Source organism: Oncorhynchus mykiss, chromosome 13 (genome assembly GCF_057628025.1).
Source record: "Oncorhynchus mykiss isolate SJ-2025 chromosome 13, ASM5762802v1, whole genome shotgun sequence".
Taxonomy (NCBI): Eukaryota; Metazoa; Chordata; class Actinopteri; order Salmoniformes; family Salmonidae; genus Oncorhynchus; species Oncorhynchus mykiss.
The window spans coordinates 48,172,242-48,199,856 of record NC_143034.1 but is presented as its reverse complement, the minus strand read 5'-3'; the positions used below and the strand labels follow the sequence as shown (position 1 = coordinate 48,199,856).

General features: G+C 44.8%; 1 protein-coding gene across 5 annotated transcripts; it reads right to left on the bottom strand.

The window, feature by feature from the left end:
* Positions 1-772: 772 nt before the first annotated feature.
* LOC110486305 (integrator complex subunit 1) lies at positions 773-24,326 on the bottom strand. Of its 5 annotated transcripts, none has more exons than XM_021557791.3 (48): positions 24,269-24,326; positions 23,762-23,843; positions 23,380-23,664; positions 23,070-23,266; positions 22,845-22,982; positions 22,581-22,746; positions 22,198-22,303; positions 21,876-22,062; positions 21,529-21,674; positions 21,080-21,221; positions 19,461-19,637; positions 18,934-19,042; positions 18,745-18,865; positions 18,528-18,605; positions 18,230-18,411; positions 18,009-18,105; positions 17,817-17,908; positions 17,654-17,714; positions 17,352-17,549; positions 17,039-17,168; positions 16,775-16,954; positions 16,455-16,604; positions 16,180-16,359; positions 15,948-16,052; positions 15,557-15,724; positions 15,261-15,372; positions 14,996-15,154; positions 10,519-10,665; positions 10,236-10,334; positions 9,702-9,823; positions 9,148-9,405; positions 7,189-7,348; positions 6,908-7,039; positions 6,174-6,354; positions 5,766-5,895; positions 5,577-5,692; positions 5,365-5,452; positions 4,954-5,225; positions 3,714-3,843; positions 3,467-3,600; positions 3,089-3,281; positions 2,666-2,793; positions 2,417-2,523; positions 2,108-2,221; positions 1,941-2,011; positions 1,726-1,817; positions 1,388-1,497; positions 773-1,219 (listed from the first exon to the last, which is right to left on the bottom strand). In XM_021557791.3, exons 2-48 carry the CDS (start codon positions 23,817-23,819, stop codon positions 1,104-1,106), a joined length of 6,624 nt encoding a protein of 2,207 aa, XP_021413466.2. In that variant the 5' UTR covers positions 23,820-23,843; positions 24,269-24,326; the 3' UTR covers positions 773-1,103. The 5 variants fall into 5 exon arrangements, with proteins under 5 accessions (XP_021413466.2, XP_021413469.2, XP_021413468.2 ...); XM_021557794.3 differs by having other exon boundaries at positions 5,766-5,892; XM_021557793.3 differs by having other exon boundaries at positions 24,109-24,325.
* Between the last annotated feature and the right edge of the window lie 3,289 nt (positions 24,327-27,615).

The window sequence follows — 27,615 nt, the reverse complement described above, 5'->3', positions numbered from 1 at the left end:
TAGCACAATTGTTTGCACTACAAGCAATAAGAAACATATTTGGACAAATCGGCAACCCAATCCACCTTCACATAGGTGGAACATCTCCCATCACTAACCAACTGCTTCCGCCCCATGTCCCACCATGCAATCCAACACCAGCAAAGTACATTTCAGTGCTGGCCAAAACAGCCTGCCCACATGCAGCCTTCAAAACAGCGCTTTAGTCTGTGTGATTGAACAATTACTGCCTTGGTTAATTTCCCATAAATGGGTGAGGAAGGAACACTTAGCTGGGTTACCTGCATGTTGTTTCGTCTACCCCTTTGACTCCATCGAGAGGGTTTCTGAGGAAGTCAGTGGCACTGGGCAAAACAATTCACACTTTCATGGCAAATTGGTTTCCATCGCATGCCTTTAATTTGTCTTCTACACCCAGTGAAAAGAGTGCATAACTACGACAGCCATTTCAAACATGATCTGGCTCAGAGAATGCATGGGATGAAATATGAAGGCACCAGGGTCTTGCTCCATTAACTGTTGCTCCGTTTCTCTTGTTTGAGCTGGTGAAACATTGATGCCCAAAAGCAATAATTAGTTCTGCTGAAATTCCAAAGATTATGCTCCACAATTTAAGCTGGTAACTGACTTCTCTTTTAAATGTTTAAACATGCAGCACAGACACCATTATAGTAACTCTGAGGTTAGAAGCAACAGAAAATAAGTCCTATGACACTCTGGTTTTACGTGATATTATTCCTATTATATTTGAGACAAAAATCCAAAATGTCAAAAGTTTTCCTTTTTTTATTACATTTCTGACATTGGTTGATAGCCAGTATTCATTATTTCAAAAATAATAGAAGCACTACCACTGCAAAACAAGCATGAGTGACATTTTTATTTCCTTTTTTACAATAATCATTATCACCATCTTTTGAATACTTCGATATTACCTTCGAATCAAAGAATCAGTTCGTATCAATCCATAAATCCTGATGAAATGACCAAATGGATAAAAAGAACAGAGCAGTTGTGTATGACACGAGTCTAAATCTACAGTACATAAACGTTACGGTGACACTGCCTCCCATCAGAGGAGAAGGACTTGTATCTCCGGGTCCTCATGTTGTTGCCTCCATGTGCAGGACCTTCATGGACTCAGAGATCATAGAGCTGGTGTCAATCTGCCCATAGATCCCCACCAAGAAGGCCTTGTGGAGTAAGATGTCTGCATGCTCTGAGGAGAAAAGCACCATGAAAAACAACAACATATTTTTGCTTTGAGCATGAATCCTTATACATCTTGAAAACACAGAACAGTTTACTTTCCAACTTGCGAGTTTAGATCCATAATAAGGACCAAGCACAGAAGCTGTGTAGTGCTGAGAAGATGGGACAATCATACCTTGACAGAGCAGCACGTATTCTGGCAGGTTCCTAAGCGCTGTCTGCACCACGTCAAAGTTCCCGCTGCCCATACAGTACATGAAGGTGGGCAGGAAGTCTGCTGCAGTACTGCAGTTCCGAAAAAAAACACGTTTTACTTAGGACAGATAACATTATTTTAAATGAAAGACAACTGAGATAACACCTTACAAGTACCACTACAGCAACATTTGCAGCCAAACATTCCTAAACAACGCATCAATAAATTAATATCCAGTCAGACAACTGGAGCGCTCTCTCTAGATTCCTATAAAAATAAGCAGATAAATCCTAGAGGTGTCAGCATTCTGATCTTACCACGGGTTGTTCTGAATGCAGCGCAGGGCCAGGCTGAAGGCCATGTTACGGCACAACTCCTCAGTAGAACTCATTAGTCTCCGCAGGTCATTCTGAGGGCAGGGAAGGCAATGAAAACCTGTTTACTTATCCTGTACAGAGTGGTGCAAAGCAGAGTGTGTGTTGGGGGATTATTTGTTCATAATAAAAGGTATGTTATTAGAAGGCAAACTTACAGTGAAGTACTGGATGATCTCAGGATTCCTCTTGGACTTGTCCTCCACCTCGGTCAGAACTTCCAGCACGTCTGAAACACAGAGGGGAGTAAAATGTTGGTAAAGTTCAGCAAAATCCCTGAAGTTACGTGTTAAACTGACCCGGGAGTGTATTATTCGTTAATGACCTTCAATGGCTTCTCCCCTGGAGATCTTCTTCAGGTACTTGGTCATGTCAGCTGCAGTCAGTGGAACGGAGGCCGAGATACTGACCATGGGCAGGGAACCAGAGGACGACTCATCTGATCGGAGGAAACCCAGAGACATGTCAAAAACACAGCATTTAGCGAGATGGTTGATTCGTATGCATCTGTACGCAGTCAAAATGTGTAATTCATATATTCAATATTTTTTCATTTGCCAAATGGTTGATGAGCTCTGATTCACTCATGTTTTTTCATTCAAGGCATAACGTTTTCACGAGCGGATAAGCTTACCATCTCTGTCCTCAGCAGAGCTGTCAGAGGAGCCAGTCTTCACAGGCAGGGTGAGGCCAGCCAGCAGGGACTTAAGCAGCAGGTCAGGGTGCTCTGACGAGAGCCCCCTAGTGGGACAAACAGAGAAAAACAAGTCACTCCTTCGCTGCTCCACACAATGTGAAATAACAACTAACATTAATGCAATTGTGTTGCCAATCCTAATGTCTCAATAATCATTTTTTTTAAAAAAACAGCTCAATAACTTACTGTAGGATATCAGAATGCTTCTGTAGATAGGGAATGGCTGATGCTGCATCGTGGGTAATGTACTTCTGAATGAACTGCACATATTTACTGAAGACGGCCAACGGATGCATACGAGGTCTCCTGAGGTTCTGCAGGGAATATGGACCACAACATTATTAACTCCATGATCAATAATATATTTATTTTAATGCACAAAGCATTTGACCGTGTGGAAATACTACTGTTCTGTGAAAACACATTAGATCTAGTCAAGATATCCAGCCAACCACAGCTGTAGCAGTGGCAACAATCTATTCTTTCCCCACCTATGAGAAGTCAAATACCTCTTGAAACGCTAAAAAGAAAAACACAAGCAAATGTCACCAAACCAAATGGAAAACCCTGAGGCTGATCTGTGAGTGCGCTCCGTGTTCATTCCCTCACCTGCAAGATCTTCATGAAGGAGAGCAGGCAGTCCTGCAGCGCCCTCTGGTGTTCACTGTGGAAAACTAACGGCTGCAACAGCTCCAGGATGGCCAGCACGTTGCTGAAGAATGTCAGGTGGTTCTGGCTCCGGAACTCCTGGAAGTTGAGGTGGATGCGTCCGTGGAGAAGCGCTCCGATCATCGGCAAGTGTCTGGAAAGTTAAGAAAAGTAAGCTGTGATCATTCTCCAGACGTTCCACCTTACTACAGCAAAGGTGAGAACAAAAACATTCACGGGGTGATTTTAAAATCACTACAATCGGAGCTACAATCTACCATAAGAGGTGCATTGAATTCATATGTCCAACACTAAGTTTGTCATGAGCATGGTGTTCACCTGAGGAGGAGGACCGGGTGGGACACAGCCAGCTTCCTGCAGGCCAGGTTAGCGTCTGACATCCGGTTCTCAGCCGACTTTGTGTCTCCCGTATCGCCTAGCAACGTGACCAGACGGTGAACCAGGACGTCGTGCTGAGAGGGAGGGAATCACACATCAGTCCTTAAGACCTCCATGACGGCTTCTGTGCCAGCCAACGGCTTTGAGAAACAGTTAAGCGACTGAGCCAGCTGAAGGTCTACTCTACCTTGCATGTGGTGCCGTCGGCAGCCCCCTCGCTGCTCAGGGTGGCGTCAGGTAAGGTCACGTGCTGGATGACCTCTGGGAAGTGCAGGTAGAGCTGGAGCAGGAGGTTCTGGCACCGCTTACTCATCACACTAAGGAACACACAATGGAGTCAGCTAGCAAACATCAGACAACAGTTTCCACACAGGAGACAGTCCCAATGGTCTCCTACTACAATGCTCTCGTCTGATGTAGGCCTAGTTAGTTGGCTCATACATGTCAGACTGTCTACGAATCAACAGGATTTGTGTTCACTGGTCATCGCTGGCGGTGTTTTCCATAAACAGCAACAACCTTGACCAAGAGTCAGATTCCACTGTCTCTTCAACAACCATCGTGCAATTGGATGAGCCTTAAAAGAAGAGGCTGTGAAGAGAATGCCTATCACACAGGGAAGTGTTTATCCCACACAAGGCCAAACACAGTCTGCTTTGTAAGACGAGTTTTAAGCAAACCATGTTTTCAGTCGCAACTATTTGAACAAGACAGCTTAGCTGCTCTTAAAAATATTGTAATTGGATAGATAATTTTGCTGCTTGACCTTGGCCAGAGTTTCCCCATTACAATTGGTTTAGTAACCAGAGGCAGACTCATGAAAGAAGGTTTGGCTTCCACAAAGAGAAGTTGCACCCTGATCTCTGACAGGCAGCTAAGTCGGAGCAGGAATCCACAACACAGGCAGCACGTGTAGAGCTGCAGCCCTAATCCTCTTGGCTTTATTATAATACACTGAGCTTTTAAAGAGATCACAGAACACACGACTTCTGGTCGTTTTAATTTCACACCAATAGACCTAATTATCGCCTTTCCCCTGGTCCACACAGCGTTGTGTCTGACAGATTATTCAGTCTGTGAATTTCAACTGTTCCGTCTGGGGGTAATCTAGTGATATGGCCCCAAGTTTATCAGCTTGGTTTAAAGTGGCCAAAGACCAAATTCAATACTGGGGCTAATTAGGGAAGGTGAAAAATATGTCTAACTAAATGAACTGTGGGCACTTTATTGAACCTTATGAGACCAAAATATTATGGAGTGTCATGTCTGCTGTTGCTGAAAGAACAGATGGGGTATTGAGAGAGAGAGAGCGAGTCTCTGTCTAAAGTAGATCACATAGCAACAGATCACCCTGTAAATAGTATTAAATTCCCATTGGACAAGCCTGACTAAGTATGTCAGTCCGAGAGCCAACACCCCACCCATACCTGTCTCCCCATTTCTTTGTGCAGTTGATGAGGTATTCCGAGACTTTCTTCACTCTCTCCAGGTCGCCATGGCAACAGCTGTGGAGCAGGGGCAGCCGTGACTGGATGAGGGAGCAGGAGGTTTGGTCCAGGGTGCTCTTGGCCTTGTCGGGGGTGTTGGCAGGGGGCGAGGAGTCGCCGCGGCTGTTGAGCTCAGACTCTGACATGATGAGGTCCACCAGACTGATAAGCTCCTCCGGGTTCAAACGCAGGACAAACGTATCTGTCTGTTTCTGGAGAAAGAGGGAGAGAGCACAAGAGAGAAGTGTTGGAAGCAGTCAGGCTGAGGGGGAACAATGTTCACTGCTGTGTGTCATGTGACTGGATTAATTGAAGTCATTATTTGAGGGCTAGACTGGAGTACTGTGCTACCTGTGGGGTCTTCTGGTCCCGGCCCTGCCAGATACGAGGGATGTGACTGCAGGCCCACAGGAAGTCCAGAGCAGAAGATGGGTCCAGTCTGGAGAACAGCATACACAACACCATTACAGAATATTACAATACAACTTTCACTATTTGGGAAACACTGTCAGTGTGACTACTACTGCTGAAGGTCATGATTTGGGATTGATATATTGACTGACCGCTGGTCTTGCTGCTTGCTGAGAAGAGCACTGATGCACTGATGAAGAGTTGTCCAGTTGGACTGATGGGTCAGCAATGCCAGAAGGTATGGTCTGTAGGAGGGAGTTCCTTTACCCTGGAATAAACCACATGAAGTAAGGTGGTGAAGTACACACACACACACACACACAGATATTTGCTGAGATTACCTTGTTGAGAGCAAAGAGCAGCTTCCGCTGAAGGTCTGGGCACACAGATGTGACCTCAGGGTCAAGAAGTCCCAGCCAATCAACAAGCAGCCCTGAGCTGGACCCGGTCCTTGTCACCTCAGAGCTGCTGCTGAAAGGGAAGTGAATAGATTGACAGGCTCAAGGTCAGGGCTACATGAATGATGAATCTATACAATCCTTCAGTCAAACAAAGTGCTGATTATTAAACATACAATAGTAATAATAATATTTCTAAGGCATTACAAAGCACATAAAGCCATAAACAGACAAACAAAATGTTCTCTATGAGATCAACGCCACAGTTAACCAGATTTGTGTGTTGTTGTTTGAGTAAGGGCAAAAACACATCTTGAATGATTTTAGGCGTGATAGAATTTACATGCTTACTTGTTTGTTTCCACCTCCATTTTCACAGCTCGCTCGTCAGTCTCCTGGAGAAGCAGTGCTATCACCATGGCAACAGGGCCTGCGGTGGTAGAGCCGGCCCCCGTCTCTGTTCCAATAGTCATTAGCAAGGCCAGCAGTTCCTCCAAATATGGAGACTTCCCCTCCACTAGCCCCTGTAACACTGGAAACAACAAACAGTACTGAGTGTTACGAGCTGGCATGTGACGGTTGTGCCATTCCCTCAGCTACGGCGGAACATTCAGAAGTTGAAAAAACAAAAACAAACCTGGCCATGATGCTGAGCTCAGGAGAAATCTTGTGATTCAGAGGAAAAATAAAACATTGTAGGGGCAAGCCAAAAACCACACACCAAAACTATGAACTACCAACTACCATTATCGCATTTCTGCGTAACCTAGATCACCAGCTTGGCCGCAACCAGTTTAAAGTTTAAAAAAAAATCTTAATCTGGGCTTGATGGAGACCTGAGCCCATATTGGACATAAATAAACTGGAAGCCGCTGGTCTGGTTTGGTTTCAGAGAAGAGCTTATAAACTCATAAAGGAACAGGTCAACAAAGGAAAAACAGAGACTCAAGAGGCGGCAATGAAACAAACAGATCTGGGGAAATTGCGTAACGTCAGCCACCACATCAAAACTGGGGCAGAAATAGTGAGGATAGTTGATGTTCTAGCCTGAGAGAGAGTGTGAACGACGCACTAAAGTACCATACCTTTGCCTATCAGTTCCGGCTCCGCGTTACATCTCTCCCCTGCCTTCAGTGTGGCGATTATGGCCCTCACGGCCACCTCGGAGTCCCTCCGATAAGCCAGGGCCTCAGCCAGGTGGAGGAAGCCTGTACGAACTGCAGAGGATAGGCATAGTCAGTTATCGTCACACCGTTAACAGTGGATTACTTCACTATCTGTGACTAGGCCCAAGTATGTGTGTCTGTATCATATATATATATATATATATATATACAGAGCTACGGACATGATAAGGAGCACGCACCATCAGTGAGCCGGTGCTTCTGGGAATACTGTCCAGCAAAGGACTTGAGCAGGGCCCGCAGGGGCCCCGCCTCCACGGCCGGGTTCTCCAACCATGTCATCATCTCCATGACAGCCTTGAAGAAGAGAGAGGAGAAGGCCACATCCTGCGACACCAGCCGCTGAGTAGAAGAGACAGAGGAGAGAAGGAGAAAAATGCACATCTGTTTGGTGTAATGACAGACATGCATGTACTCTGTCGTAGTGGTGACTGATGAAACACAGACACACAGTGGGGCAAAAAAAGTATTTAGTCAGCCACCAATTGTGCAAGTTCTCCCACTTAAAAAGATGAGAGGCCTGTAATTTTTTCATATTTTTTTTTCAATTTTATCATCATAGATACACTTCAACTATGATAGACAACATGAGAAGAAAAAAATCCAGAAAATCACATTGTAGGATTTTTTATGAATTTATTTGCAAATTATGGTGGAAAATAAGTATTTGGTCACCTACAAACAAGCAAGATTTCTGGCTCTCACAGACCTGTAACTTCTTTAAGAGGCTCCTCTGTCCACCACTCGTTACCTGTATTAATGGCAACTGTTTGAACTTGTTATCAGTATAAAAGACACCTATCCACAACCTCAAACAGTCACACTTCAAACTCCACTATGGCCAAGACCAAAGAGCTGTCAAAGGACACCAGAAACAAAATTGTAGACCTGCACCAGGCTGGGAAGACTGAATCTGCAATAGGTAAGCAGCTTGGTTTGAAGAAATCAACTGTGGGAGCAATTATTAGGAAATGGAAGACATACAAGACCACTGATAATCTCCCTCCATCTGGGGCTCCACGCAAGATCTCACCCCGTGGGGTCAAAATGATCACAAGAACGGTGAGCAAAAATCCCAGAACCACACGGGGGGACCTAGTGAATGACCTGCAGAGAGCTGGGACCAAAGTAACAAAGCCTACCATCAGTAACACACTACGCCGCCAGGGACTCAAATCCTGCAGTGCCAGACGTGTCGCCCTGCTTAAGCCAGTACATGTCCAAGCCCGTCTGAAGTTTGCTAGAGAGCATTTGGATGATCCAGAAGAAGATTGGGAGAATGTCATATGGTCAGATGAAAGCAAAATATAACTTTTTGGTAAAAACTCAACTCGTCGTGTTTGGAGGACAAAGAATGCTGAGTTGCATCCAATGAACACCATACCTACTGTGAAGCATGGGGGTGGAAACATCAGGCTTTGGGGCTGTTTTTCTGCAAAGGGACCAGGACGACTGATCCGTGTAAAGGAAAGAATTAAAGGGGTCATGTATCGTGAGATTTTGAGCGAAAACCTCCTTCCATCAGCAAGGGCATTGAAGATTAAACATGGCTGAGTCTTTCAGCATGACAATGATCCCAAACACACCGCCCATGGCAACGAAGGAGTGGATTCGTAAGAAGCATTTCAAGGTCCTGGAGTGGCCTAGCCAGTCTCCAGATCTCAACTACATAGAAAATCTTTGGAGGGAGTTGAAAGTCTGTGTTGCCCAGCAACAGAACATCACTGCTCTGGAGGAGACCTGCATGGAGGAATGGGCCAAAATACCAGCAACAGTGTGTGAAAACCTTGTGAAGACTTACAGAAAACGTTTGACCTCTGTCATTGCCAACAAAGTGTATATAACAAAGTATTGAGATAAACTTTTGTTATTGACCAAATACTTTCCACCATAATTTGCAAATAAATTCATAAAAAATCCTACAATGTGATTTTCTGGATTTTTTTCCCCTCATTTTTTCTGTCATAGTTGAAGTGTACCTATGATGAAAATTACAGGCCTCTCTCATCTTTTTAAGTGGGAGAACGTGCACAATTGGTGGCTGACTAAATACTTTTTTGCCCCACTGTATATAGGCTACAGAGAGACAGATGCAGCACTGTTGCACTGTTTAGAAGGACAGCTGAGTAAATCAATCATACCTGGTAGAGGTGTAGCTGGCGCAGCATGGGGCAGGACAGGGCGTGGCTGCGGTTCATGGCCATGACGAGGGCCCCGGCGTGGGCAGAGCTGAGCAGGGCAGCCAGGGCCTGTAGGAGACGCACTGCCACCCCACCCTGCTGGGGGTGCCCCCCCTCTCTGGCACGCACCAGCTCTTGTGCCAGAGCCTGCTGCATGGCCAGGGAGAGGGGCCGGGGAGGGGGGCTGGGCCTGCGGAGGTCCACCTTCAGAGGGAACATCTGTGGAGACAAAGCCAAAAGTATTAGACCCTCAGTCAGCACTCTGAAAACAGGTGGTAGATCTGACTACAGTACTAACCAAACAACTCTGTCATCTAGGATAATCAATCACTTCACTGTAGGCTACTTGTGGAGGTATGATTAAAAAAAGCCTCTGTGTCTGTTGTATCAGACAAACTACAAGAAAATAGTTGATGAAATCGGAGAGAAAAAAATGATTTGCTCTATAAACTTGAAAAATGACATCAGACAGGTATTAATGTGTCATCCATCTCCAGGCAGAGATACATTCCTACCTGAAGCAACATGCCGGTGAGGTCATCCTCAGGCCCAATCACTGGGATCTGATTGGCTCTCATCTTCAAGGAGCCACTAGGAGTTTCCACTGTAACTTTGGCTCTGTTCACCTCAGTACTATCTGTAAGGTTAAACATCATAGTCTTCGGGTCATTGACAGATATGGACCCAAAACACCAAAACTGTGTTTTTACCGGGCTGTTCCAAAACTTTTAATAAGAAATGTAACCCAGAGAGGCATAAACAAATGTAATCACATGGTAGTAGCAAGAGACTGTATGGGGTGGCAGGTAGTCTTGCGGGTAGGAGAGTTGGGCCATCGAATCCTGAGCTGACAAAGTACAAATCTATCGTTTTGCCCCTGAGCAAGGCAGTTAACCCACTGTTTCCTACGTGCTGAAGACGTGGTTGTCGATTAAGGCAGCCCCTCGCACCTCTCTGATTCAGAGGGGTTGGGTTAAATGGGGAAGACACATTTCAGTTGAATCCATTCAGTTGTACCACTGACTAGGTATCCCCCTTCCCTGACTGACCTCTGCGAGGAGGGAGAGAGGAGCTGAGCAACCCGTGGAAAGTGTGCCCCCCTGTGGCACCTCGCTCATGCTGCACCTCCACCAGATGAGCCATGTAGTCTGTAGCACAGGACATACAGAAACATCAGGAACAGACAATATACCATCAACACTAAATAGTCAGACTTGGACATAAAATCTTCAGGAATAGATTATATGAGCGCTAGCCACATAACTGAGGCAAACATGATCCACGTGGAATAGATATAGTGTAGTAGGATAGTTTGTGGTCAAGCTCCCTCACTCTTGTCCATGATGTTCTGTTCCAGTGTCTGTGAGTCGTGGGATACAGCCTGGTCCAGGTACTGCAGCAGTTTACTCATACTGGACACAGGGATGCCAAACGACTGGACAAACAGCAGCAGCTGCTGGGGCTCCAGATCCTGCAGCGCTGCAGAGGACAGACATTGTATCATAAACTCTAGAATTGTATATTTTTTTTATATACGGTGGTATTTTACTCTGTAAGGCCTACACCATGTACACTTCTACCTGCATGTATTTAAAAAAAAATTGTTTCAAATATTTTTTATTAAACACACACAAGAATGGTGTATAGGTATACAAGACAGGTATACAATTCTTATCTAAACATAAAATAGCATACAGGAACAACAAGACCCAGAGTTCTGGGTGCAAACCAAATAATACAAAACACGACATACAAAACAAGGACACGTAGAAAGAAAGAGGGAAGATGTCCCCCCTAGACCTTTTGGTCTGTATTAAGGAGAGATATTGGTCTTATGTATAACTGTAATGAACGCTTTGTCCAAAGTAGAAGGGAGAGCTCCATCCTCATTGGCCTGAACCAACATTTTGAACAGGTAGGGAGAGAGCATGTTGAATGTTTTATAGAATTCACCAGGGTATCCATCTGGGCCCGGGGTCTTGCCACTCTTTAGAGATTTAATTGTTTCTCGAATTTCATCAAGAGATATTTCCTTATTCAGGAAGTTAGAATCTTCCTGGTTCAGGGCAGGAAGATTACAGTCCTCCAATTTGTTTTGCATAATTAAGGGGTTAGGATCCGCTTTAGATGTATATAGAGTCTCATAAAACTGCCGGAATCTGTCATTGAGGTCTTTGGGGGAAGAGTAATTCCTCAGATGCAGATTTAACCCTGTGAATTATTCGGTCACTCACATTTTTTCGAAGTTGTCTGGCGAGTAATTTGTGTGGTTTGTCACCAAACTCAAAATATTTTTGCTTGGCATAGAGAAAAGATTTAGCAATTTTAGCTGAGAGAATCTGATTATATTCAAATTTTAAAGAGGTCATTTTTTTATGTTTCTCCAAAGATGGGTGTCTAGCATTCTCCCTATCCAGTAAGTGAATTTGTCCCTCCAGTTCTTCCAGTTTTCCTCTGTTTTGCCAACTCCTGGCAGCCTGAAAGGAGATGATACAGCCTCTCAGATAAGCCTTCAGTGTTTCCCACAATAATGCTGGGGAGGTCTCTGTGTTGTCGTTGGTATCAAAGAAAAATGTTATTTGGTCTTTAAGATATTCACAGAATGTTGGTTCAGTGAGGAGCTGAGGATTCAACCTCCAGACCCTCTTGTTTGGTACAATGTCACCCAATCTCAGGGAGAAGGTGAGTGGACTGTGGTCTGAGATTATAATATCATATACCTCACATTACAGATATAGGGGAGTAGTCTAGCATCCAACAAAAAGTAGTCAATTCGAGTGTAAACCTTGTGAACATGAGAGTAAAAGGAGTATTCCCTACCTGTAGGGTTGGCGATCCTCCATATATCAAATAAATTCCATTTTTTTATGTAGGTATTCAAGAATTCGCTTGAATAGGAGGTAGGGGTTCACCGGGTAGAGGATCTATCCAAATATTGGTCTAGCACACAGTTAAGGTCCCCTCCAATGACCAGGTTAGTATGGGAGATATCTGGAATCAGGGCAAGGACTCTTTTGAAAAAAGAGGGGTTGTCAATGTTTGGCCCATAGATATTTAGTAGAGTTACTGAGGTAGAGTGGATTTCTCCTATTGCGATCACATACCGACCCTCTTTATCCGCAATAGTGGTTTTATGTAGAAAGGGAATTCCTTTCCGTACCAGAATCGCTGTGCCTCTCGTTTTGGCAGAGAAGTTAGAGTGATACACTTGCCCCACCCACCTACACTTAAGTCTGCTATGAGAGTTATTCTTCAGATGGGTTTCTTGCAAAAATATAATATCAGAAGAGAGTGCTTTCAAGTGGGCTAGGACCTTGCCTCTCTTAATTGGTTTGTTTAAAGCCTTGACATTCCAGGAAGTGAATGTAAGCCCCGCCCTCCTCTCGTTTGTAGTTCCTATGGTGGCCTGCATACCATGTAACTTGATAAAAAGGTAAGAAAGCGCACCAAACCATCACGATAAGCACATGTAGCACCTACACCCGAGCAGTATCCAACCCACCCCTCCAAGCACCTTTACTTCCCACCCTGTTCCCCTAATTTCCCCAACACTTACCCGCCCATCGAACCCACATTTAACAGGCATGCACAAACAGGAGAGAGAAAAAAGGAAAAATAAAAATAATAAACACATTGTCTAGCCGATGCTAAAAAAAGCACGGCGCGACCTCGAACAAGAGGTAAAACAAAAATAAAATCCCAACTATACGTTCACCTCTCACTATCCTAGAACTTCTACTAACATATGAACTGAGGAGGCTCCCGCGAGTTAAGTGTTCAGTTAGCATCTAATAAACCTCAACAGAATAAGTTGCAACTTAAACATATTGCGCATTTAAGCGTCATCCTGGGTCAATCCCAGAGATAAGCAAGATATAGCCTCAAGATTATATTGCTAAGCACTGCCGGTCAAAACATAAACCATCCGCAACCGACATAGTCAGCCGTACCTTTACATACTGTGGGTCAGGAGATCGGAACAAGGATTTGTTAAATTAAACGTTCCCCTCATTAAAAAAAAGTGTTTAATAAAAAATAAATAAATAAATATATATATACACATACATACATACATACATACATACATACATACATATATATATACATACACATGCATACATACCCACACAAAAAAATCATATATAAAAATATATATTTAAAGAATATGTATATACATCCATATGCACATATACACATACAAACATTCATACCCCAGAATAACAATCTACACTGATTTAAAATATACACATACATAATACTAAAATGATAAGAGAAAATAGTAATAAAGTACAAATGGTAATTATATGTACACACACCTACACAGACACAAGCACTACAGGGGGCTAGTGGGAATCTAGTCGGGAGAGAGGCCCACGGCTAGACAACGGCAGAACGGCACAAAACATCAACTTGCTAACCAGGTGTCTTCCCCCTCCCAACCATCACCCCCAGTCCCCTGCAAGCAATAAATAAATGGTATGGTAGTAAGAATAATGTAAGGATTGTAAAATAAATAACGAAACAAAACAAAAGTGGGGGAATATAAGTATATCCGTCCGAAGGTGTCAGTGATCAAACCTGGAAGTAAAAATATGCATCGCTCTGAGCACAGCCGGGATGAAAGTGAATGTAACGTTAAATGAGAGCTCTGACCACCATCCATTGGTCAGCTCAGCGTCTTACATGTTCGGTAGCCCTTGTTGAGCCCGTTTAATACGTTTTCACCCAATATGGTATAGTATGGATTCGAGTCCATGAGCAGACCCTAACACACAATGACAAGGCACTCTAACCTGTACGGGGGATTGGTGTATATCCCCGGATAAACTTCTCTGCGTCCAAAACCGAGGAGAGCCAAATCTTCTCACCGGAAGGCGGGGTAATTCTTAGTCTTGCAGGGAAGAGCAAGGATGGGCGAAGATGGAGTTTGGTCATGACATCTCTGTAGCCGGCGCGATGCTTTGCCACATCGGGCGCATAATCCTCATATACACGGAATGGGTGCCCTTTATGTGACAGGTTGCCCCTCATTCGAGCTTCACGCAGGACAAGATCCTTGGTCTTGAAACTGTGACAACAGATGATTACTGGGCGAGGACGTTGGCCCGGTCCAGGCACTGGGACAAGGGAGCGATGTGCGCGGTCCAGCTGGGGATCCGAATCCAAAACATCCGATCCCATTGCATCCTTCAATAGCTTGGCGAAGAAGTCGGTGGGGCGAGAGCCCGCCTCTATCCCCTCTGCCAGACCAACAACGCAAAGGTTATTACGTCTGGAACAGCCCTCCAGGTCCACCACTTTCACAGAAAGCCTCTGCACACTATCCTGCAATGACGTGCATAGCTTCTCTAACTCGTCGATCCTACCAGCGTTGAATTCAGAAGCTTTCTCAAGGTCCACAATACTCTGGCCATGCGAAGCGACCGTTCGAATGATGCTCTCGATTTTGTTGTCCAGTTCAGCAATAGTGGCCTTAAGATCCTCAGCTATAGCAACACGTAGCTCCCCCAAAGCCCGGGTAAGTTCTGTAAGTGTCACGTTGTTGCATGTGCCTCCCGCCATGTCTGTCTCGTTGTTTAGTGGGGAGTAGGCCTCAGCTGTGGATTTATTGTCCTTTGGTCGCTTATTACTCGGCATTTTCATATAAAAAGTTACAAACTTGTATTAGAAAGAAACGTTTGTTGTAAAAAGTGCCATAAAGTAGGTTAAATTAGATTATTTCGCAAAAAAGTTGCAGGAGCCTCTCACACACAGCCGTTCACTCCAACATGCTAGCTCCGCCCCCTTTAAAATGTTTTTGGACTCGTACCTGCATCCACCAATCGTGCGACCTCTGACCGGATCATCCTCAGCTTCAACCAATCAGGTAGCAGCAGGGCCTCCTCAGAGGTGTCCACCAGGAAGGCGGTGGGGAGGGGTTTCTTGTCGGGGAACCAGATGTCCAGGAGGTTGAAGAAGTCACTCTCCTCTGAGAACCGAGACACATGAATCATACTATACACTGAAAACAGACACGGAGGTACAGTAGACAGGCCATGTTTGTAACAACAAGTGTGGTATTCAGCGATACATACCTTTGGGTGGCCCGAGCGTCAGGAGAATGACCATGGCATGGACCACCAGAATGTGCATGGTGGCCGTCTCCCCTGTGGTCCAACGCAGAAACACCTGGTCCTGAGATTCTGACTATAGAGTTCAATAGTCAAAGGTCAAAGGAGTAATGTAATTTCAGTGACAACTGTATTGACAGCAAGCACCTTTAGTTGAAATGATCGCTACAGGTCTACCAATATGAAACCATCATCCATTTAGATGTAGAAAACATAAGGTTACCCCCCCCACCCCCTCCCAGTAATGATCCAATCCTCACCCAGCTGTAGAGGTCCTCTCCCTCTTTGGTCTTCCTCATCCTCCTGATGTAGCTGGAGAAGATGGAGATGAGGGCTGAGAGCACGGCGTCTGACTCGGGCCGGCAGGAGTACTTGGAGAACAGGCTGTTCATGATGGTGGAGCGCTCGACAATCAGACGGGCCACATCCTAGAGGATCCCAAATCAAACCCACCTCAGTATCTAACTATGAAGGCAATACAGGGTCGTGTTCAGTGGGGAAGACAACGTTTTGAAACTACCTGAACTTATTCAATAAGAACACAGACTTTAGTTCTCCGTGCAAAACGTTTTGCTACGGGGTGCTCGACTGAACACACAGCCCAGGTAAATAATAGGAGGTATGACTGAGGGAGAGAGGTGTCAGGGCTACCAGAGCGAGGTCATTGTGAGATGCCTGCTCCTCCACTGGTGCATGCTGGGACAGGTAGATGAGGTAGGCGCTGATGGTCTGTGGGTCTGTCTCCATGTGGATGGCCTGGGGAAGAACAGAAACACAACGCACATTCTTACCACATCCCTTCAGCGAAAAAAAACTGTCATCTACAACCTGACAATGAGGCTAAATACGGTTCACATTGGTACGAACGATCTAGACCACTGACCTGCTGCAGAGCGGTGGAGGTCATGCCCCGGACGCTGTCGAACAGGGGAAGCTTGGGGAGGTCCTGCAGGAGCCACTGGTACCCTGGCAGGAGCTCAGCATCTCTGGAGTCCTCCTCCATGGGCTGGTCCCTCTCCTCTCCATCCTTCAGACCCCCCTCAGTCAGCACCAGTGACAGACCCTGAACAACAGCAGAAGAGCCAAAGTAGATGAATACATCTCCTCAGTAAATCAAGGAAACGCTCATTAGTGTGTGTCCTGTCTCTTATAATGCACCTTCATAGCCAGGACTCTTGACGCCACTTGAGAAGAGCTGAGGCGGCGCAGGAAGTAGTCCAACACCTCACACGTGGTCTGTTCGTCAGCTTTAGGACCCAACAGCAGATCCTGCAGCCGTCCAAGGAGCTGCCTCTGCTTTTGTTGCCTCTGGTGTAGCGAGAGAGACAACAGAAAATGTGGCATTTGTTGGTTTGTGTGGAGGAAATAAAACTTGACAAGCATATCCTTTGAGATGCTGGAGTCAGTGATTTCTCTGTCCACAAAAGCCATTCAAAAACAAACAAAAATATGATAGCTGTTGAGAAACGGCAGCATACTTGTCTTTTCTTGGCTCTCTGCTCTTTGCTCTCTCCTTCCTCGTCATCCTCGATGGGCAAGTTGTCATCTGCAGCATCGTGAAGCAGGAATTCACACAGGCACTGCACGGGCAGCACGTCCAAGGACCCCTCACTGGACTGCACCAGGTCAGCCAGCCAGGGCATTGACTGAGAGGAGGCCTGGGGAAAACATAGAACACAGTTGTAGAGTTCCTTCCAGAGAGAATACTTTCTACTGGCGAGAGAGGATGTGCTCTTGTTTACCTGTCTCTGGATGATGTTGAGCAGGAAGTCAGGGTTGCGAGAGCGACAGAGGAGGTGACCCAGGCGAAGGGAGTGGTTAAGGCTCTTCACCTGCTCCTGGACTGCGGGTGGGGGTTTGCGAGGGGGGCCCCTAGAAAAAAGAAACAAATGAACAAAATGGGTCGGTTTCCCAGACCCAGATTAAGCCATGGCCTAAAAAAGCACATTCAATGGAGATTCTCCATTTATTATGCTACTATGCATTTACACTTAATCTGCGTCTAGGAACAGCCCCTAAAAGTAGTCTACAAGGTGCATGAAGCAGGAGTCTTACTGTGGGTCCAGACTGGTGAGCTGGGACAGCAGTAGGCTGTTGCTCTCTGTGATGGTCTGCTTGGTGGAGGCAGCCGCCAGGTGGCTCTCGAAGGCCAGGATCTCCTGCTTCTCTCTCTGGGACACCTGCAGCTCCCTGTTGATCATCTCGGTCTTGGTCTCCTCATCGGCCACCGTGCACGGAGGATAGGAGTAGTTACTGCCAAGCAGGAAAAAGGGGGAGGAGAAAGATAAGGTTGGATGAGTAGTTAGTCTGGTATGTGCTGGGTTTAAACTAATAAATGTTTCATACTTGTGACTTACTTTGTCATGACCATCTCCATGAGCATTTTCAGTGTGGGATAGCCGTCCCAGGCAGCCAAGCCTGGAGAGAAATAAATGGTTGATTGTAACAAAAAGGTAAAAACCTGTGGCTAAGGTTCTAATATATACTCTGATGATTTGTAGGGAAACCTGAGACTCATACCTATTTGCTGTGGATTGAAAGCGGCCACCACAAGTAGCAGGAGCCACGCTTTCCAGTAGAGTGTGGCTATCGCCAGGTTCGGAGGAGTATAGCTTGAAAAATATCAAACGTGTCATTTACAGAAAACGACATGAACATCGACTCAAAGCTAGCTGGCGAGTTGATTAATTACACTAAGAGAGAGCAGCGTACCCCGCAGGCAGCTGAATGTTCTCTGGGTGGTGGTAGGTGCACAGGTTCAGCACTGCGTCAATCAGTTGGATCCGCTCCACTCTCAACACATCCAGATCTACAAAAGCAAAACCAGGAAACAAGTGAAATATCCCTCTTTATGTGAAGCCAAATAAACAAAGTTCGCTCAACGTCATCTGTTTTCATGAAAATGTTAACTACTGTAAGTAAACTCCACTTACCCATTGCTGTTGCAGATGTTGTACCATCGGACTGGACCCCGGCCGCCCTCTTCACCAGGTGGTCCGCCAGCTCCATGGCGTCGGCAGGGCCCAGGGGCAGGTCACGGGACAGTCCGATGACCAGGATGCGCATTAGAGTGTCCTCCAGCAGAGGCACTTCAGAGCACAGCCGCAGGAAGAAACTGGCGGAGGAAAAACATTTAAGTGATGCCAACGGAGCAGGGAGAGACGGCAGGGAGAGACGGCAGGGAGAGACAGACAGAAATGAATAAAACAAATGTTGGGAAGAGATGCTCACTTTCTGTCGCTCTCAGGGGGCCAGTTATCCCACTTGTAGTAGGTCTCTGGTTGCTCCGTGAAAAGCACCTTGTGAAGACTGTGGAAAAGAAACAAGTAAATTCTTCTACCCATGTAATGAAAATAATCTTAAGTAACTACTGTAGGATGATTATTAGCTCCCCCTATGTTTATATTTTTGAACAATCAAAGTGGCACGAAAACTCCCAAACACATACCAATGTATATAGTCCTTGGATGGCACTTTGGCAATAGTGGGAACAACAGTGTGAAGCCACCACACAGCATCCCTCTGAATGGCAGCGATATTATTCTGAAAGGATCTCAGACCGTCCAGATCTGAAACAGACAAAAGGGATGTTCAAAATGCCCACATCGACAACAACCAGATAACTACAAGAACGTACTCTTCTTCTCTCCTTTGTCCCACGCAACGCCAGCCTCCTTGACCTGAGCTGTGATGCCCAGCATCATGGAGCACGTGAGCAGGTCTGTCACCTGGATCACAAAGCGTTCCTGTGGAAAACAGACAGAGAGCATGAGCTCAGATCCAAAGAGAACACAGAAGTTATTAATCGGTGAAGCGGCACAAAAGGGCATATAACTAGGTAGGGGGTGAGTTATTTAATGGTACAGGAGACTGAGACAAGGTGGGAGTAATATAAAGATCATGAGCTCAGATCCAAAGAGAACACAGAAGTTATTAATCGGTGAAGAGGCACATAACTAGGTAGGGGGTGAGTTATTTAATGGTACAGGAGACAGAGACAAGGTGGGAGTAATATAAAGATCATGAGCTCAGATCCAAAGAGAACACAGAAGTTATTCATCAGTGAAGAGGCACAAAAGGGCATATAACTAGGTAGGGGGTGAGTTATTTAATGGTACAGGAGACTGAGACAAGGTGGGAGTAATATAAAGATCATGAGCTCACTTTGAACTCCATGTCAACGTAGGTGGCCTCCTTCCTTTCCTGCATCAGACCCAGGCAGAAGGACTGGAAGTTGATCTCGTGCTTGGTCTGTTTGATGATCTCTCTCAGCAAGGCTCGAGAGGCACGCAGGTAATCATCCTTATTGGTCAGCAGGTCCTGGAACACCATGGCCAGGAACTAAGGAGAGGATCAGAAGGTAGAAAACAGCTTTAAGCCAAGCAGTTTCCAAACAACATCTCCTCCTTGAGTTTCAGTTATTCAAAATAAAGTAAAAGTGCGATCAATCCGAGAAAAATACAAACGTGTACTTCAATCCAAAGCCAATAAAGCTTATCCTTGTCCATTTCTGAACCCGGGCTTTTAAATGTACGAAAGATGAAGTCACTTGTCAACAACATCATTTCTTTCAGAAGCTTTCATCAGCTGTAGTTTAAGTTCTCTTTTGTTTGCTCACCCCGTGGCCTAAAATAAATCTGTGTTTGAGAATAGCAAAGACTCCTGCTTTTAATATTATTCCCATTTAAAATCTGCAACTTCAGGACATCTAAATAGTTTATTAGAATAGTTTGGAAAACAGTCTTCAACTTTAACTGGACTTAACGCTTTATGATATTTCAAGTTAGTTTTCAACCTCACGTGCATGCATCATTTCTGTCTTGTAATTTCTTGCTCAACTGTAAGGTTTGTTCAAATTTCTCATTTGATCTTTAAACCGTGCTGTTGTTTCTAGCTCTCTCATTATTACCTTAGGCCTCCTCTGTTTTGGAGTTATTTAAAAGCAACTTAAACTTTGAGATCATGAAATAGCACGGCAGGAGAAATCCAGCAGGCATTAAACTGAAAGTGGCTTAATAGACCAAGTCATATTAATATCAAATGAAAATGTGGGCTTCTATAACAATAAGACGCCCGAGTGTCGTCTATATAAATAGACTTTGGCTATTGGCCCAGATCATCCGACATTGGAGAATATATATATATTCTGACTGGATATTTTGTGCTGCTTTGGTCAGACTCTTACACCTCGTCACACCGACAGCCGTTGTACTAAAACACAACGATGAAGTACATTCCTTTCCAATGGACCGCTGCGTTTGCCTTTGCAGCATTGCGCTGTAGAGGCAGTTAAGGTGTGTTCTGTGTGGTGCATACGTTGGATTTATCGAACGTATGCAACAAATTGTATGTGTAGATGGAGTAACAGAAATGGTAGCAGAAGGTGAACGTTTAACTTTTGTTGCACACATATCCAGATGCTGCAGCGTACCATTTTGCACAACGACGCTGTTGGTGTGATCGAGGCGTTAGCTCGGTCTACAGTGTTCTCTTGCTTTGTGTAAATATCACATATGGATTGAAATAGGCTTTAGCAAATAGGAATATAGGCAATTTACTCAGAATGTCAATTGTTTGATATTGTGATGTTTTTACTTGTCCATTCGGACAACTAAAATCTATATTCTGGTTGTCCGACATTCATTTTTTTTAAATATATTTTTATTATTTGCCACAGACAAGCCTTAATTTCGAGCACTGTGAGCCACATATATTTACTTTCCCCATAGTAACACATTTTTTATTTTCCTCAGCCGTCTTGTCAGCATGGAATACTCCCTCACCTTAGGGGCCTGCTCTGGGCTGTGCTGGAGCAGTGTGTGAAGGACTTGCATGTTGTTGGGGTTCCTGGCATTGGACAGCTCGTTGAAGATCACCAGCTTCACCATGGTTCCCAGGTTGTCTTTGTGTGCATTCAGTAGCTCCCTGGTTAACAAAGGCCAGACAGCACAGTTAAGTGTATGAATAAAGCGCTCTGCACCAAGGCTTTTGAAATATAAATGGTCCCCTATAGGATGTTCAAACTAACAACATTGAACACATCAAGTATGTTGATATGCAACAACTTGTTGGGGTTGAGGTTTGGATTGAACCAGGATGAGGACATGAAGCTTGGGTTAGGGTAAGGGTTTGTGGTTGAGGCCCCTGGGTACTTGGTTGAACATCTATAAACCATGTGTAGGGGACTATCCAAACTAAACAATCATATGGCCATAAGAGAGGACCTGCAGACCTGACACAGAGCATGTAGTGATTGAGGATGACTTTAGGTTTCAGGCGGATCTTGATGAGGTTGGAGATCACCTCCATGTCGTCCGCTCCATGAGAGTTGCAGTTCATACAGAGAGACATGAGAAGGTCCTGAGCTGGACGGGTCAGCTGCAGAAACAAAAGGCTTCATTATACATAACAGAACACTAGTTCACTGTCAGATTTCATTTCATGCAAACAGATGCATTTACATGCTGGACTGGAGGCTGGAAGGAGATCTTCACTTTAGATCACGATTGCCAATGAAATGATGATTCCTGTTAAATACTGATGGTGATGTGGGTAGCTGAGTGTTACTCCTCCTCTCACCTTTGGATTCTGCAGCCACATCTCCAGCCTCTGCACAGCCATAAGCCGCACCTCCTTGTAGCCACAGGTGGCAGTGAGCAGACGCAGCAGGTTACGGGACACATTGTCCATGGGCTGCCTGCGGTTCAACTGGTCTTTCAGGACATCTAGAACATAGTCCTCCACACTCTCAGACAGCTCCTCGTACCTACGATGAGATGAAGAGTGAATGAACACAAATTGTCCAATAAACTGATCGGTCTAAGTAGAAGCAGACAGACAATACAGACAGGCAATCAATATATTACTGCTACTGTATATGTAGTAGCCTGTGCCTAAATACCTTGGCATAACTTGTCCATCATCTTCAGGGCTAAGTTTCTCCTCAGCAATCAGCAATTCGGTCTGGCTGTCATCCTCATCTGGGGTGGAGGGGTGAGGACTGCTCCCTGGAAAATTGACATTTTAGTCATTTAGCAGACGCTCATAGCCAGAGCGACTCAGAAGAGCAATTAAGGTTAAGTGCCTTGCTCAAGGGCACAGACAGACTTTTCACCTAGTTAGCTTGGGGATTCGAACCAGCAACCTTTTGGTTACTGTCCCAACGCTCTTAACCGCTAGGCTACTGCCAAATGTTAAATGACGTAGTAATGATTAAGAGTCAAATCCAATGTCCCTGGATTCACACCTGAACAAACCGGTAAGTACATACATACAGTACTATACCTGCACTGATATCTCCACCGGAGCGGCCAGTGTCAGTCTGCAACTGCAGCAGCATACTCTTTGGGGGCATTTTGGTACTGAAGGCAGTCTGGATATTGTCCACAAAATTCTTACAATGGGAACTGTCTACCCAAATTCGCTCCCCCAAAGAGTCCTCAATGTATACCTGAAAAGAACAAGAACATGTTAAAGAGCACACAACAGTGGTAACAATGCAGCTAGAATACAAACAGAACTCCAATATGAATGATTAGTGGTTCTCACTTTGACAAAGATCTCTGGCCAGTTCTCATCCTCCTCATAGGCTGCCATCAGCAGGTTGCAGGCTAGCACAGACACCAGACTGTTGCCCTTTGCTTTGAAGTTGATGGAGGCATCCCGGCGAAGGAGACTGCACAAGGCCTGTCCACGCAGATAGAAAAAGTTATGAACCAATCTGTATAACAACTGTATGGAACTGATTGTAAAATGTTGGGTTTCAAATCTCACCTCTATAATGCCTTCAGTGGCAAAGAGATTGGGCTTAATCTTGGCCAGGAACATGAGGCTGAGGTATAGTGTTATGTCAGGTTTGGCCCGGTTCATCTTCAGCTGTTTGACAGCTCCACAGAGCACCCCTTCAATGCGATCATCATTTCCATCCTGCTCTGCATTCTCAATCTCATCCAGGAGCACTGCTGGGGGGACTGCAAGAGAACCATTGTGTTAGTAATATGCACAGTCACAGCACATCACAGACACAGGATTCACCACTACCTATTCCACTGAAAAACATATTTGAATTGATACCGTTTCCTACCTTCTATGGGCACCACTGAGGGCTCCTTGATCGAAGGCGATATAGCCCTTTTGTCCACTGCTGCCACATCAGCCAATCGTCCTAGGGCGCTGACCGGAGGGGTAGAGGAGATCTTGGGGCGCTTCACTAGGCCGGACAGGCCAGAGGAGGATGGAAGTGACGAGGAGGTCTCTCGTTTACGGTCAGTGGGTAAGGTGGACGCTGGTTTAAGGAGAACTGCAGGTGCTTTGGACTCTCCGCCACTCTTTGACCCCAATGCTATGAAATCTCCTGGAGGAGGGTGACCTAATGGCAACATTTTGAAGAGAAAAACTTGTAATAGTATTGTATGTTTGACAAAAGTTAGATAAAGTGGGTACACATAGCTAGATACTGTACATACCGGAGGGTTTCGCAGCACTAGGCCGCCTAATCGTTGTAGGCTTGGGACGATTCATCATGTACACTCACTGCCAGATCATGTACTGTGTGGGTGCAGAGATTTCAACATGAGACACACAGATAGCTAGTTAGCATAGCTACCTGGAAACTGGTCGGTAAATAATTATCTCATCATCGAGGCTGCCTATTTGTAAAGAATTTTCACATCACGATAACGGATTTATCTTCGAAAAGTGCTTAAAACATTTGGCATTTGTCAAACTGACAGGACTAAGTAGTAGCTACTAGCTAACGTTAGCTATCTAATGTTATTGTGAAGCATTATAGAAAGCGGCTAACGTTACCTACGTTTACCGGTATGTGAGCTAACTACAAGCAATTACATCGGGAAAAAGCTAGTTTCGATGAACAACAAAGTGTTAGTTCGTTTCCAATATGCATGGAACTTATGACTGACTGTTGCAATTGCAAACTATTGAATATCAAAAAGAAATAGACTCGTTCTCACTTCCATTTCGTTTTCCCGAACGGAAGTTACCGCGTCTCGAACGGAAGTCCCGCCCATGAAAGGGTGAGCGTTGAAGAACATAAATAATGTGCGCGTGCTGTGCAGATCACAAACTAAACCAAGATTAGGCTATAGGCTATTAAGGATAGAAACACCTGCATTTTGTTATTAATAAAATGTATTTAGATATTTTTCATTAAAATAATGTATGACTAATGCTCCCATTGTAATTGTATTTATCCTATAATGTAATTACTCCAGTTTCACAAGTAGGCCTAGGCCAAGTGTTATAATGTCTGGCAGTGGGTGTTGCTTTGGGTGGCACTATTTGCCTAAAAGCTTTGGAAAAGGAATTAGGTTTCCAATAATCCTCACAATGATGTCAGGCATGGAAACATACATTAATGCTCGTGCCAGACAAAAGAAAACAGAACTGTCACCCAAATCAAGATCAAATCAAATGTATTTGTCACATACACATGGTTAGCAGATGTTAATGCGAGTGTAGCGAAATGCTTGTGCTTCTAGTTCCGACAATGCAGTAATAACCAACGAGTAATCTAACTAACAATTCCAAAACTACTACCTTATACACACAAGTGTAAAGGGATAAAGAATATGTACATAAAGATATATGAATGAGTGATGGTACAGAGCGGCATAGGCAAGATGCAGTAGATGGTATCGAGTACAGTATATACATATGAGATGAGTATGTAAACCAAGTGGCATAGTTTAAAGTGGCTAGTGATACATGTATTACATAAAGATGCAGTAGATGATATAGAGTACAGTATATATGTATACATATGAGATGAATAATGTAGGGTATGTAAACATTATATTAAGTAGCATTGTTTAAAGTGGCTAGTGATATATTTTACATCAATTCCCATTATTAAAGTGGCTGGAGTTGTGTGTTGGTAGCAGCCACTCAATGTTAGTGGTGGCTGTTTAACAGTCTGAGATAGAAGCTGTTTTTCAGTCTCTCGGTCCCAGCTTTGATGCACCTGTACTGACCTCGTCTTCTGGATGATAGCGGGGTGAACAGGCAGTGGCTCGGGTGGTTGCTGTCCTTGATGATCTTTATGGCCTTCCTGTGACATCGGGTTGTGTAGGTGTCCTGGAGGGCAGGTAGTTTGCCCCCGGTGATGCATTGTGCAGACCTCACTACCCTCTGGAGAGCCTTACGGTTGTGGGCGGAGCAGTTGCCGTACCAGGCGGTGATACAGCCCGACAGGATGCTCTCGATTGTGCATCTATAGAAGTTTGTGAGTGCTTTTGGTGACAAGCCAAATTTCTTCAGCCTCCTGAGGTTGAAGAGGCGCTGCTGCGCCTTCTTCACGATGCTGTCTGTGTGGGTGGACCAATTCAGTTTGTCTGTGATGTGTACGCCGAGGAACTTAAAACTTACTACCCTCTCCACTACTGTCCCATCGATGTGGATAGGGGGGTGTTCCCTCTGCTGTTTCCTGAAGTCCACAATCATCTCCTTAGTTTTGTTGACATTGAGTGTGAGGTTATTTTCCTGACACCACACTCCGAGGGCCCTCACCTCCTCCCTGTAGACCGTCTCGTCGTTGTTGGTAATCAAGCCTACCACTGTTGTGTCGTCCGCAAACTTGATGATTGAGTTGGAGGCGTGCGTGGCCACGCAGTCGTGGGTGAACAGGGAGTACAGGAGAGGGCTCAGAACGCACCCTTGTGGGGCCCCAGTGTTGAGGATCAGCGGGGTGGAGATGTTGTCACCTACCCTCACCACCTGGGGGCGGCCCGTCAGGAAGTCCAGTACCCAGTTGCACAGGGCGGGGTCGAGACCCAGGGTCTCGAGCTTGATGACGAGTTTGGAGGGTACTATGGTGTTAAATGCTGAGCTGTAGTCGATGAACAGCATTCTCACATAGGTATTCCTCTTTTCCAGATGGGTTAGGGCAGTGTGCAGTGTGGTTGAGATTGCATCGTCTGTGGACCTATTTGGGCGGTAAGCAAATTGGAGTGGGTCTAGGGTGTCAGGTAGGGTGGAGGTGATATGGTCCTTGACTAGTCTCTCAAAGCACTTCATGATGACGGAAGTGAGTGCTACGGGGCGGTAGTCGTTTAGCTCAGTTACCTTAGCTTTCTTGAAAGGCACACACTGTAAAGCACACATTGAGAAAAAAAACATATGCTTGTAATCTAGCCTTGTTAGTGAAAATTCTTTAGTTCTTGTATCTGGTTGCAGTTACTACTTATGAAAAACGGCATGTCAATTGTGCTCTCCTTTCATGATACACATTCCATTCATCTGATGACATCATTACAGTGCATAACATAGCCGTACTATTCCCAAACCATAAGATGAGCCATTTATCCTACTTTCGACACTGTTACAGTATTCTTCATGCTATTACATCAGACATGTTTGACACTTTCTCTAATAGCAACAAACTAGCCTACATCTTATTCAGAGACAATATTGCTGAATACCGGTCTTTCATAGCAGACTACTAACACAAACTGAAACTGCTTCACCACATGTTTCCATAGCCCTGTAACCTGACAGTGTGTTACATAAAGTGTTTTTCTATTAAACACCTCAGGACCTCAGGTAGCAAAAGTCAATGTTGTAGTCATATTGCTGTGACAATCGCAAACCTTTTAATTTGTTTTACTTAGTACCCAGAGTTGAGTAGGTTACTTTCTAAATGTAAACTGTTAGTTACGAGTTATCTGTCCAAAATTGTAATCAGTAACTTAACTTTTGTATTACCCAAACTCAGTAACCTAATCTGATGACTTTCAGTTATGTTTGGACTACTTTCTCTTTAAAAGGCATTAGAAGACGACAAAGAGGAATTGAATGTCATTGAGAAAACATCCTTTCTGAATGTAAAAGTAATTCAAGAAGTAATCATCTAGTTTTTCAAAAAAATGTTTTGCTGGTAACGTAACTGATGAGTTATTTTTTTGTAATCAGTCTACATGTAAACAGTTACCCCACAACCCTGCTAATAACTAGACGGAAGAAGTTAGTGAAGTCATCATTTATATGTTAATCATCAACAGTCTGTTGGGGTAGTGGAGGTTCATTTTCCAACCTTCTGTAAACAGATCATTTTATCCGAGCTCAGCATCATACATCATCGGCGGGATATCGTGGGCATAAAAGCTAACACCTCTTCTGATCTTTATTGTTTCATATCCCAGTACACTACTGTGTAATATTGATTTAGTCAAAACAAAGACATGAACAGACAAGTCCTGCCTCAGGTAAAGGCTTCGACACTGCTGGAGTGGAACATGGGGGACACATTTTTCTAATAAATCGACCACATGATCAATAAAATAATGAATTGCCGACAGCCCAA

Bases quoted from the DNA above. Each gene is read 5' to 3' on its own strand.
- LOC110486305 (XM_021557791.3), bottom strand. From the start codon at position 23,819: ATGATGAATCGTCCCAAGCCTACAACGATTAGGCGGCCTAGTGCTGCG. The intron at 18,106-18,229 runs GTAAGTGGAGTT...TTGCTTTTGTAG, and splicing joins AACATCTGCAACAGCAATGG to ATCTGGATGTGTTGAGAGTG. The intron at 1,220-1,387 runs GTATGATTGTCC...TTTTCTCCTCAG, and splicing joins ATACGTGCTGCTCTGTCAAG to AGCATGCAGACATCTTACTC.